At 46.9% G+C, this 13,642-nt stretch overlaps 1 protein-coding gene across 1 annotated transcript in view; it reads right to left on the minus strand.

Moving 5' to 3' along the window:
* Positions 1–13,642, minus strand: part of MYO5B (myosin VB) — a 149,933-nt gene that overhangs the window by 68,567 nt on the left and 67,724 nt on the right. Inside the window, exons 12-14 of the mRNA XM_059491981.1 lie at positions 13,044–13,184; positions 5,277–5,399; positions 4,007–4,090 (exon numbers count right to left, since the gene is read on the minus strand). Of these exons, the coding sequence (XP_059347964.1) occupies positions 4,007–4,090; positions 5,277–5,399; positions 13,044–13,184 (348 nt within the window). The remainder of the gene's footprint in view (positions 1–4,006; positions 4,091–5,276; positions 5,400–13,043; positions 13,185–13,642) is intronic.

The raw sequence follows: 13,642 nt of genomic DNA on the forward strand, positions 1-13,642 counted from the left end.
CCACCCCAAAACCACCAGCACAAGGCAGTGGCAGCTGCCTAGCACTCTTGCCCCCACCTCAGGCTCCTCCAAAAGCCCAGCCTGGTTGTATTTCCATTAAGATCCCAGGAAGAGTGCTGTGGTTTACCATTTTTTAGACATAAACAGCAGCCCTGTGCTGTGAAGGGCTGCCTGGCTCTCTGCCACATCCCTGGGCTGAGACAGGAACATTTCCAGCCCTGTCCTGTGGGATGTTCTCACAGCTTGTTAGGACAGCAGCCTCAACAACACTGTGGGAAGGAAATTATTTGCATTGCATGAGCAAATTTATTGCAGGCTCCATGACTGTGCTAGCTAAGGATCTGCTTCACACTCAGCTTTCACTGCTATCTCTGCAGCTCACTCAACTCCTACCACAATAAAGGCTCTCCCCTCCTTCACCTGGCCCTCTATCCCTAAAAACCACATCCTAACAATTGTTATGGTGACACAACACCATCTGGGATGCTCTGACTCCTGCAAGCACAGGAGGTATGGATGACACATGTATACTAATGAAGATATCCAACACAGGCTCTGCATTACTGCCTCACACCTGACAATGTGGTAAAGCCTCTGGATGTAATTTGGGGTTTCAAAATGTCTTCTCAACACAGCTGGGAGTGCCACTGCTCTCTCCATCCACTTGGTATTAATAACAGCAGAGTTTGTTCCTGGGGAAGGATCTCAGAGCCAAGCTCTCAGCTTGCATGATGCAAACCTGGTGGAACTGGGACCATCTCTAGCAGGAGCCATTCTGGGGCATAAGCAAGAGGGACAGATCCCTCCTCCCCAGCTGGCAGGGTCAAAGCCACTCATGCATTATTTGTAATTACAGAGGCCTGGAAAATAATACCTTCACAGCATGCCCTTATGCCTTCAATCAGCATTCAAATAATTTCCCTTAATTCAAAGAACATCAGCTCTCAACTGTTTTAGCTGACCAGCGCTTACAGAACTAATTAAACGCTTTATAAAGTCTCCCTCACCATCTTGTTGATGGCAGTAATTGCATTCTAATTAGCAGAAGGCAGTTCTGCCTTGGTGGGAGTGCTTCATCAGCAATGGCTTGCTGGCAGGGAGGTGCCCAGGTCATTGCTGTGTTAAATTCAGTGTTCCCCTTGCCCTCTGTGCTGCTTTAGTGGGAATGTAAAGAAGAAAGTAGGGAATGCTGTGTGCCAGCCTGATCCTGAGGACAGGACAAAGTCCTCGCAGCACAAATGTGAGCTTTAGTTAAATTTACACATTTGAATAGCAGAGTCAGCACTGTCACTTCTGCTTTTGCTGGTTCAGAGAGACCAGGTTGCCTTTTACAGAAATACAAAATTTTTTCTAATTGTTTATAGCCCTGGAGGGCAAATGGCAGGCAAGAAGCAAAAATACCAGGATAACAATCTGCTGGCAAACAGGGGTTAGGGGCAGCAAGAGCAAATCACAAGGTGTTGAAGGATTTGGGAGAGGAATGTGACAATGCTCCTACTGCTCTTCTTCCAGACCAGCACGGCATCAGCACAGGCTGATACAAGCCACTGCTCCCATGTTGTTAGGGGAATGGGAGTAAATGGGGGTTAAAGGCAGTAATTCAACAACCTATCTCCCACAGGTTCTCAGACCCAAGTGAATTTCAGAGTGTTTTGGGCTGTGTCAGGGCACATGTGTCTGCCCCATCTCTGGAAGCATCCAAGGCCACGTTGGACAGGGCTTGGAGCAACCTGGGATAGTAGAAGGGGCAGGGATGACACTGGATGGAATTTATTATCCTCTCCAACACAGCTATTAAACAAAGTCCAGCCTGCTCTGATATTATATTGTGGTCCCTACATATGGCAAGAGAGCCTTTATTTTACATCTGTGTTTTTAGGGAAGGATTTCCAGGGTCTCCACCACTCCACACCACACTACTCCAATGAGATACACTCTCTCCTCTACACCAAACAGTCAAGCAGAAATCCTTATCAGTCACTGCCAGTTCTGCAGCACTGACTCCAACAGCAAGTTCAGCACTGGCTAAATAATTCATCATACAGCACCAACTATTCCTGGAGGTTACCTGGCATTTCTAATGAGCTCTAATCATGCCCGGTTTTTCCCTGGGAAGCTTCCTGAACATGCAGAGCTTTTGATTTGGGCATTATTAAAGCTCAGCTTCATCGTTATTAATTTCACAACTACTACCATGGATGAGAAAATTGCTCATCTTGCCATCTTCACATGAATTCCTTGCTGTGAAACAGGCCAAGCCACTGACAACACTTAAATAATTTCCCATTCTCATCTCTTCTAACTTTGACAGGGACAAACTCCTCCTAAAAATAATGTTTCCTCCACCTCCCTTCATCCCACTCCTTATTCAGGGTGTCATTTAGAAGGTCACAGCCAGCAGCACACCCAAGGGTGTCACAAAGACAAGTCTGAATATGACACACTTTTGCTTGCAACATGCAGGCCTTCAAAACTTGTAGTGTAAAAAAACCCAAAAAAAACAAAAAACAAAAAAAAACCAAACCAAAACATGCTGGCCTATGCTGTGGAAGGCTTTGAAATGGTTTGGAGGAAAGCAGATGAACTCCTTCCTTAAAGCACACATGGGGTTTGGAGCAGCAATGGTGCCCCAGAGTCACACAGCCTGGATTTCGGCTGCTGGATAGTGAGTTGGGCTTTGCATTTTCACACTAACTGCTTAATAAAAGCAGCTTCTGGGAGAGATGGGGTTAAGGTTTCAGCTCATTAATTGACAATGAAAGACTCAAAGCTGCAGGGAAGAACTTTTGGTCTGGTTTTAAAACAACAAGGATCTGAAATTCCTTAGCCGCCTGTGTTATTGACACTTTTAACCCAACCTACCCAAATGGTCACAGAGAGCAGGAGTATGGTACAGGAAGCCAGTGAAAAATCTACTCAATTTATATAGAAAACTGTAAAATCTCCAGCTTGGAGCCCACTGTCAAATGCTCATTTACTGCAGGCATGACGCACTCCAAAGCCTTCAGAACCCCACAGCTCTTCTGCTTCCAACATCCCACCAAATCCACAGCACACAGGAAATTTTAAACAGCAAGAGCCAAAAAAGCCTTTACCAGGAGACCTGGCATTTAAAGCCAGTCAATACATCCCTGCTGGCACCTGGTGCAATGAGATGTTGACAAGTTGTTTGTACAACACTCGGGAGAGGGAAGGTACAGGCACAAAACCTTGTAAAAGACAAGTGACACCAAGAGTGATCATTAGTGTCTGTTAATTTGTTAAAGTTACACGTTGGCAGTGGTGTAAAACAGCTCCACAGCAGCTGGAGTGTCTCAGAGTTCATGTTACAGTTCCAGCATTACATATTAACTCCAGTTTTTGCACAGTAATTATTGAAGTAATTAGAAGTCACGGGGACAAGTATGCCGGATTACAGATAACAGGAACAGCTATTTTCACACAGAAGGGGGATAGGACCAGCAAGGCTACCCACAATGTACAAACCATGCTGGTGACAGTGGCTTTTAACCCCAGATCCCCATGCTTTTGACCATCCTGGTCTAGTGCAAGGTATCCCATGGCAGGGGGCTGGAACAAGATGATCCCTAAGTTCTCTTCCAACCCAAATCATCCAGTGATTCTGTGGGTGATGGGTGATTCAGTGATGGGTGGGGAGCTCCAAGCAAGAGCTAAGTGGGATGTACAGTGCCCAAAAACTATCTGCTCCTAATTTTGGCCCTTTGTGACCGAAAAAAGAAGAGGATCAGCAGGTTTGGAAACCACTTCTGCGATGCATCCTGACAGGACACCAACACCAGGGTGAAGGAAGGCAGACAACCACCCACATCCATGCATCCAGTGGGTGTAACCCTGAGCACCCTCCTCTCCCCATCCTTTTTCCCTGCTCCACACCCCACTGGTTTGGCTCTCTGGTGGCTGTCAGTGCAGCAGGGTCACACCCTGAGCCAGGTGTGGCACAGGGATGCTCAGCTCAGCTCCTGCCCTGACCTGCTGCTCCTTTTACCTGGCTGGCTTTCAGGATGTTGATCTGCTCCTCGTACACGGTGTCCCTGTTCTTCTCCAGAAACCCCTCGCTCTGGTACTCCACCTGCCAGGACACAAAGGGAAGAAGCTCAGAGGGACAAGTCCAACACACAAAGACAAGGTGCTCCCACCACTCCCCTGCTGTCAGGAGCTCACCCCAAAACCCTGAGAGGGGAAAGGAACAACTGGAATTTAAAGGTCACTTTTTATCAAAGTGAATCTGGGTGAAAGCAAAATCCTTACTAGGAAACACAGATTGTTTCCTAGCCATTAAATTGCTGTGTATGGAAGTCAGGGGTAAAAATTGCAAGGATCATCAGTAACTCTACATGCTCTTTTGTTCACTCTTCAACTCCTTCTAAGTTAATCAATAAACCTCAAAATATGCCCTGCCTAAGTCTCTTGTAGGTCTCTTGGGTTTTGAAACTGCAGAGGAGTGGGATGCAAAGGAATTTAAAAAAATTTTTAAAAATACATTAGAGACTACAAAAGAAAATTTATCTTTTTTTCATATTAAAAAATGAGAAAAACTTAATAAGAAATATTGTTCATGAAGGATCCATATGCAAAACCACCTGCTTGAGGAAAGGTGAGTATCAACATTTGCCATGGTGAGTGCCTCTGGTATCAAGGACAAACCTGGTTAGGGGAAGCACCTGTCCTACAGGTGCATCACAGCACCTGGATATTGTCCAGCTCCTCAGACACATGCCAGGATTGATCTTTTTAATTTTTTCCTAACAAATGTGTGTTTGGGTTAACTTCAAGCTTTTGAGATTCCTGTTTGCTGTAACACTTGTCACATCAGGGCTTCAGTGAAGCTGGAGTCTATGGACAAGACCCCAGCACACCAGGCACCGGGATTTGGTTTAGTGCCACAGTTGGTATTTTCTCCCTCACAAAGGTGGGATCTGCCTGGGATCACATCTCACCTCCTCCCTGCACTGTGCCTTGCTGGCACTCACAGCTCCTGCTCTTCTAACACAAGGACATTTTCTGCCAAGCTGCCCTTACAGAAACCCCTTTCCCCACAGCTTTGGGAAAGAGGATTTTTCTCTCCTCCAGAACCCACAACTCACAGCCCAGAGCCCACAACCAACAGGCTGAAGCCCTCGGGGCTGATCCAGATTTGAGCACCTGAGCCACAACCACCACCCTCGATGCACCGAGGGGCAGCTCACGGGGCTCTGCCCTGATTTACGGTGCTGCAGGAGGCTTTCCTGTCCTGCCGGGTGCTCCCTGCTGCGTACCTTGTCGGCGAAGTGCAGCACGATGAAGGAGGTGTTGGACATGCGCGGCTTCTGGAAGTGCTGGCTGGCGCCGTGGCGGTCGTACAGCTTCTGCGCCCAGTTCTGGTCCGTGCCCTTGGGCACCTGCAAAGGGGACAAAGGAGACACTGCCAGGCCCAGGTGCTGCTCTGTGGTCACCTACTTTGGTGACAAACACACCAAAACTGCGTTTCCAGCAGGAAACACGCAAATCTTGGTTCTGTTCCAGAAGACAGAACGGCTCTTGCAGAAAAAAAAAAAAAAAAGGAAAAAACAAACCAACAAAACAGACCAAACAAACAAAACAAACAAAAACACACCCCAAAACAAACAAACAAAAAAGCCCCTACAAATCCTGAAACAAAACAAAAACAAACAAAAACCCACAAGAACAAAACAGCGTTTCCAGCAGGAAACACACAAATCTTGGTTCTGTTCTGGAAGACGGAATGGCTCTTGCAGGAAATAAAAAAGGCAAAACAAACCAACAAAACGGACCAAACAAACAAAAAATCCAAACAAAACACACCCCAAAATAAAACAAAAAGCACCCACAAACCCTGAAACAAAAACAAACAAACAAAAACCCACAACAGCATTTCCAGCAGGAAACACTCAAATCTTGGTTCTGTTCCATCAGCTGGAACGGCTCTTGCAGGAAATAAAAAAAAAGGCAGAACAAACCAACAAAACGGACTAAACAAACAAAAAAACAAACAAAACCCACATCCCAATACAAAACAAAAAATACCCAAAAACCCTGAAGTAAAACAAGAACAAACAAAACCCCACAACAACAAAACAAGCGTTTCCAGCTGAAAACACCCAAATATTGGTTCTGTTCCGGCAATCGGAATGGCTCTTGCAGGAAATAAAAGAACAAAATGACAAAATGAACCAAACAAATAAAAAAATAAACAAAAACCAAACCAAAACAAAAAAAACACCCCAAAACAAAAAAGCACCCACAAACCCTGAAACAAAACAAAAATAAACAAAGGAAAACCACAAAAAACCAAACAAAAACCAAAACACTGAAAAACAAAACAAAAAAGCACCCATAAAACCTAAAACAAAGAAAAAACACACAAAAAACCAACCAAACAAAAACCAAAACAGCCACAAAAACAAACGAAACCAAACAAAAAACTAACAAAACCCCAAATCTCTCCCCCAAAAGAAGCAAACAAAAAAGCATCCACAAACCCTGAAACGAAACAAACAGAAAACACAAACAAACAAGCAAAAACAAAATCAAACTAAATCAAACCAAAAACCCCAAAATCCCTAAACCTCCCCCTGCAAAAAACAAAAAGTCCCAACAGAAACAAACCCAGAATGAAAGAAAACCCAAAATGAAACAAAACCCCAAATACATACATACATACATACACAGACACAAAACCCCCCAAACAACAACAACAAAAAAACCCCACTAATTAAAACAGAAATAATAAGAAAGTATTTTTACAATTAATGATACATTAACTACTCAGGCACCAATATTATTTTTTTAATGCTGTTTTCGGTGATGGAATAACTTCCAGAAACTGCCACATGAGACCACACACATGAGGTTCTGGTTTATATAACAGTGAGATTGTTCCTCTTGGGGTCTGAGAGCCACCTGTGATGGGGTTCATCCCCATCCCATGAAATGCTGGGAGCACAGCAGTGGCTGCACAAACACACACATACATTTTAAAAAAAAAAAAAAGTATAATTGGATATTTAGGTTAGAAAAAGCAATGGTTCAGAAGAAAAGTCTCAGTCAATATTCAGTCAATATTTAAACTTAGATGGGACAAAGCCTAGAAACCACAGAACAACCATCCAGCAACAGTGAGAGCTCTTGATCATCCGTCAGGACTTTACACAGGCCTTTATATGAAAAATGACAGAGGAAATAGGGACACAGAACAGGAAGATGGAAAACATGAGACAGGTGAGGAATATTTCTTTATGCTGCTCTTTAACAGCCTTTGATTTCATGACAGCAAACCAAAACACACCAGAAGGGCTCTGAACACAGGGAGAAGCATCTCCTGCCAATCCCTGTAATGAGGGTGAATTAAATGCAGCAGCCATTCACACAAGCTGTGCTCTCCCACATTTGTTTATACTTTACAATTTCTAAGTTTAGCCAATTATGGATACACACAGAAATAACACAGGCTATATATAAATATTGAAAGGCACTTAGCTATGCAATTATATACATATTTTATTTATGCAAGGTAAGACTTGCATGTTTAAACGATGGGGTTATATAAATGTAGATGCGTTTCTTTTCATGGGTGATATTTAATATTTGCATGCAAAAACATCCTTTCAGGAGGTATCACTGGGTGCCTCCTGCACAGGACTAAGTCACAGGTGCAGAGCAGGAGCACTGCAGCCACCCTGAGCCAGATTTATCCTGCACCAGCTCTCTTCCAGGGCATCCACCTTGCTGAAAAGCCTGCTTATCTCAGAGTTAAACTTCAAAGGCATCACTCCTGCCTCCCAGAAAGAGGGTTTGCCATAACCCTGCTCACCGTCCTGCAGCCTGGGTATTTTTAGCTGCCTGGGAAGCACCTGATAGGGACCAAGTTCCAAAGATAAAAATTAAGGAGGCCATTATCTCTACTATTATAACAGCTTTTGGTATTACCTTGGCAGTTTGAGGCCCTTAGAGCAACTGAGAAAGTTATTTATGGGCTATCTCACCTTTTTTTAGGAGATGGGGAAGAAGAAAAGCGACTGCCTTGCAAGTTTTGTAGGGAATCTTTGAACAGGATAAAGCTGATACTGGGAATTGCACAAGGTCACTGCCTGTGCTCCTCTGTCCCCCCCTGTCACAAGCAGGGTCCCTCCTCCTTTGGATCCACTGTCCCTGGTGCTGCCAGGAGCTCCTGCAACCACAATCACACGCACTGCAGCCAGGGCCAGGATCCTTTCTGCATCCCAGCACCAAGAACCCACAGCCAGGGGTGAGGAGATGCTTGGGACCACCTGGACTAAAGGCTGAGACTCCCTCCACCACGACCTCCAACAGAAGGACAGTTAAGTGGATAGAGGAAACAAAGGTGGTTTAAGGTGAAGGAGGGTAGATTTAGATTAGATATTAGGAAGAAATTCCTCCCTGTGAGGGTCTGGCACAGGTTACTCAGCAAAGCTGTGTCTGCTCCACCCCTCGAATTGTCCAACGCCAGGTTGGATGGGGCTTGGGGCAACCTGGGACAGCGGAAGGCGTCCATGCCCATGGCAGGGATGGGAGTGGATGAGCTCCAAGCTGCCTTCCCACCAAAACCATTCAGGTATTCTGTGATCCAGACCTAGTGATCTGAAAACCAACCCTCTGAAAACACAGTAGGAACTACTCACATTTTGTTTCTTTACTCCTTAGCACTCCAATATGAGTTAAAGCCTGAAAAGAGCGTGGGCTGCCTCTGCAGAAACACTCCAGAAACACGTTCCCCTGCAAGTGATGTGCCTGACTTTGAAGTCATCAGAGCTGACAGCGTGACGTCGGGGAGGCTGCTCTGCTCTGCCCGCCCCAGAGGAAAGCCCAGGGGTCCAACCTCTGCTCGTGGAGCAGAAATCCCCGCGGACGGGAAGGCCATGTGCTAATTCCTGATGTCCAAAAACCTAACGAGTCCAGACAAGGAAAACACATTTGCTCAGATGCCCAGGTCCGCAGCGATGCACGGAGACAGGCGGGGTGGAAAAGCAGTGGGCAGGAGGGGAGTGCAGCGTTCCTGGCACTCGACAGAAGCACACAGCAAAGGTCCAAGAGCACCTCCTGAACAGCACCAGGAAATGCATTTGGCACATCAGCAGCATAACACAGTGGCAGCGTGCCATGGAACACAGTGTGGAGCCACAGAGCAGCTCAGGAACGTGAGGGACTTGGGGGGTTTGGTGAGACACAATTCCCCCCCGGCAGCCTCAGGGTCAGGCTGCTCCACCAGCAGAAAGATCCCTCACAAATCTTGGACAACGATGACAACTGTGACAAGTGAGCCTTCCCCATCAGCCTGCGCTTGATTGAACCCTTTTGGTAGTACTTAAGGGAAATGGACACTTGTTTTTTCATTAATTTTTTCATTCTCCCTCCCATGCCAAGGCAGAAGCAAGGAAACAGTGAGGTAGCAGGACACCTTATGGAGAAACCTGGGCACCCACAGTAACTTCTGACTGTATTCCCAAACAGAACCACAGAACCACTGAATATCCCAAGCTGGAAGGGACCCATGAAGACCAGCAATGTCCAACTCCTGGCCCTGCACAGGACAGCCCCAAAAATGCCACCCTGTGCCAGGGAGCACTGTCCAAGGCACTAAGAAAGTGCTGAAAGACAGGCAGCATGCCCACATGCCATGTACCTTCAGTCTGAAAACAGGACAGCTCACCCAGCTTTGACAGAGGCTCAGCTGCATTTCTGAGGGCTCTCTGTTTCCTCTAAGGATAACCTAAATTCCTTGGAAAACCAACCCCAACTGGCTGCTCCTCTTCAGAGAGTGCAAGTCATCCCACATGTCTCCTCAGAATTCAAAGTTTTCCAAAGTGTGCTGTCCCCTCCTTCAAAGTAACTCCCTCCACAAGTGCAACCATACCCTAAATCTATTCCAGATATCCAAGCAATCTTCCCAGAACTGGATTTGGAGAAGACAGCCTCCATCTTTCATTCCTTCTGACAGGCTCTACTCCTTTCCCAGATTATTTCCCCCTTGGCCCCACGGTGGCTGCACCCACCCTGCACAGCTCACCAAGGGAGGTTCTCCTGGATGCCCTTCCACCCTTTCCCACCTCTTTGGGCTCATCAGTTTGTGCTACAGCACATCCGCATCCCTTCATTGTGGTGGCCTTGGACAGAACTTCTTCTGAACAGAGGACATAAACAGAGCAAAACCAAGATCCTAAAAGCTACAGATCCAGGCAGGTGAAACTCCAGTGCAGAAAACAGGGAAAAGGCTCTTTAAGGAGACTCCAGGGTCTCTCAGCAGAAGACACAGCTCAGAGATGTTGGAAGGCAGATCAAGGATGTAACAGGACAAAGGACCAAATGAGCTCCAGAAGCCAACTCCAACCTTAATAATTCTAGAACAGCTTCCAACTCCTATATTACAAAGCTGTTTTTAAAAACCCAAACATAATTATCTCCCCTCTGGAGGGGGATTTTTCACAAAGACATGGAGTGACAGGACAAGAGGGAATGGCTTCCCTCTGCAGGGTGCAGGGTTAGATGGGGTATTGGAAAGGAATTGTCACCTGTGAGAGGGGCAGTGTACAAGGCCAGGCTGGACTGGGCTTGGAGCAGCCTGGGACAGTGGAAGGGGTGGAGCAGCGGGTGGAGCAGGATGATCTTTAAGGTCAACACCAAACCATTCTGTGATTCTGTGATTCCACAATTCTATATGCTAAAGTCTGTTTTAAGAAGTAGGCTTTTTCTCAGTAGCTTTCAGGAGGCAGGTTTAGTCCTTAACACCCCAACCCCAGTTCAAGAGCCCTCTCTTTCAGTGCCAATTCTTACGTCAAGCTTTCCCTAAACAGCAACGAGACTCTGCTTTGACCTACACTTCCTGAACTGCTTCAGCACATACCCAGCCACCTCCTCTCCAACCACACATTAGGGATTTAAAAAAACCCCATACTGTGAAGTGAGAACATTAGTGACAAACCCTCTGCATTTGCACTAATGCTTCATTATGTACCAAATATTCCCCTGGTGCCGTTTCACATCCCAGAGTGTTTTCATCGTCTGCTAGGTTCTAACAAGGTGGCGTGTAATTACCTTATTGTGGTCCCACCCCAGGAGCTGAAACACTGCCATGGGGGTGGAGGCTTTCATCCATAAACTGCTGCATTCAGCTGACAGGTTTTGCTGAAATTTTCATAAATCTGGAGAACACTTGCAGGTTGTTATAAAAGAGGCGATTACAGGGCCTGTAATAAGGGCCTGTGACTAATGACAGCATCCCCCACTGACAGGTAAACACCCAGATAATTGGCATTTGATGAGAAGGGTGGGGGAATACATCTTGATTGGAGGGTTTTGGGGTTGGGGGGTTTTTGGTTTTTTGGGGTTTTTTTTTTGTTTGTTTGTTTTTTTGTGAGTTTTTTTTGTTTTGTTTTTTTTTCAAAAAAGTATGGACTGAAAAAGTAGCACCAGGTAAATCTACTGCTGGTACATGGGAGCTGCAATGTCACCACCAGCAATGCCACCAGCAGCAACCAGTGCCAGGTGCTCCAGAGAGGAGCCAACACCAGCAAAACTTCCCTTATGGTCCTCACAGCATCCAGAAGACAGCTTGAGCCTGCAGAATTTAACTGGCTTCAAAGCACAGAGAGCAGATTAAATGGTGCTGAATATCAAGCAAATAATCTGACCTCCTTCCAAACCAGCACTGGCTGAGATGCTGTTTTTAAGGACATAAAATTAAGTCTAATTTGTTCTCATTTTCAAGGAGATTTCGTGAGAGCAGACTTGAAAAGGGCAAAGCCCCAGCTCTGGCTCACCCCAAAGACAAAGCCAGAGTGTCTCTAGCACAGACCAGGGCTGAGCTCGTGGGATGTGCAGGCTGGGGCAGGGAAGGCAGCCCTGGTAGCTGGAGGGCAGCAAACACTTCACAGGTCACCCCCCTTCCAGACAAGCACAGGTGCTACATCCTTGTCCAGGGAAACCAGTCTGAACAATGGATCCCAACCCTTTCCCTCTGATACAACATGCTATTTGTGTTCTTGAGCCATCAAATCTCTCCTGGGCTCATGGATCCCACAAACCCCACAAGAATTCCTTGGGTCCTTCTTATCACCTTGGCTGTGCTGGCAAGGGCAGCCCTTTATCCACTTCATCTCTCCCAGCACTTTGTCTCACTCTTCCCTGCCTTTGTTCAGAAGCACTCAGGGCCCTCCCACAGTCAGAAAGACACTCCCTGGCACAGAACACACTGAATCTCAATGGAAACCCTTCCTGAGGACAACGTGGGTCGCCCCACAGCAACACCAGGCTGATGCCCCTCAGGGCAGCCACTCCCAGCAGGATGGCAGTCCCCATCCCCTTCCAACAGGACATCCATCTCCAGCATCAAAGAGCTTCAAAGCAGGCATCCCAGCTTCCCAAGGAAACCTGCCCTCTGACATTCCCTGTTCCTAAGTATATTTGATTATTCATGACTGAGCAATGTGTGAACAAGGAGCCCAGCCTTTCTTCTGGATTGTCATCAAGGTTTGCCACTCTGGCTTTTCTTCTCAAATTTCAAACAAGATTTCACTTTGGCCAGTATGAGAGAGAGAGGGGGCAAAAGACAGCAAACTGCTCTCCAACATCACCACTCTCTGAAGTCTGCACACTAAATGCAATGAGTTTTGCCTTAAAGAGGTGTTGCAAGAAGACAGGTTTCCCCTGAGACAAAATAAGGCTTGAGAGGAGCTCCAGCTCCTTTTGGGCAATGCCAAAGACATCAGGTCTCAGTGGAAGGCTGTCCCTCAGAACAGCCAGGCCAGACACATGAGCACTGGCTGCACAGGGTGAGTTCAGGTGCCTGGGTTTGGAGAAAACACCTGCCCAGGAGGCTCTGAATGTCCCAAACCAAAGCAAACCCCAACTCAAGCCTGTTCCTGCCATGAGCACAGCAGCAAAACACGTGAAAGGAGATGTTTACCCACCTAAGACACCAGACTTTAAAGACACCAGAGATTAAAGCCCATTCTTTGACCTTTTACCGAGACAAAGACACAGGTGAAAAGGGGGGAGGTCCTCTTTACCTTGCACTCTTCATCCAGCAGGTCCAGGATGCCCAGCTTGGCCTCTATCAGGTCTATGCAGGGCTGGTTGTCATAGAAGTCTATGAGTGTCCAGGGGATCCCCTCCTTCATGTACTCCTCTTGTTCCAGCTTAAACACGTGCTGGGAGTGGGAGAAAGCAGAGCTGCTGAGTGTGAGCCCAGCCAGAGAGCACAGCCCCTTCCCCCTGTCCCTGCTGGGCTTCAGCATTCCATCAGCACACCCAGAGGCTCTAGGGGCCCTCACATACAGCCTGCGCATTCACACAGCCCATCTTCCCGGCCAGGAAAACAAAACCATCACTCTGGGACACCACGGCGCAGGGAAAAATAAGGCTTGAAATGACTTTCACTACAAAGTGACTGAAGCTGTCACTGCAACGAGGTGGGAGCCATGCACTGGCGTGGCAGTGACACATCTATCTCTCGGGCTGACAAAAATCCTCCTCTGCTTTATTGCTCTGCTGATTAAAGCAGTGACCTGGAGCAGGTTCACAAGCTGGGAGCCCAGCCAGGGCTGGGGGCCCGTGTCCCATCTGCGAGCAGGGCTGCACAAAGAGCACCCATCATCCCACAAGGGGT

The sequence above is a fragment of the Ammospiza nelsoni genome, chromosome Z, assembly GCF_027579445.1.
Source record: "Ammospiza nelsoni isolate bAmmNel1 chromosome Z, bAmmNel1.pri, whole genome shotgun sequence".
Taxonomy (NCBI): Eukaryota; Metazoa; Chordata; class Aves; order Passeriformes; family Passerellidae; genus Ammospiza; species Ammospiza nelsoni.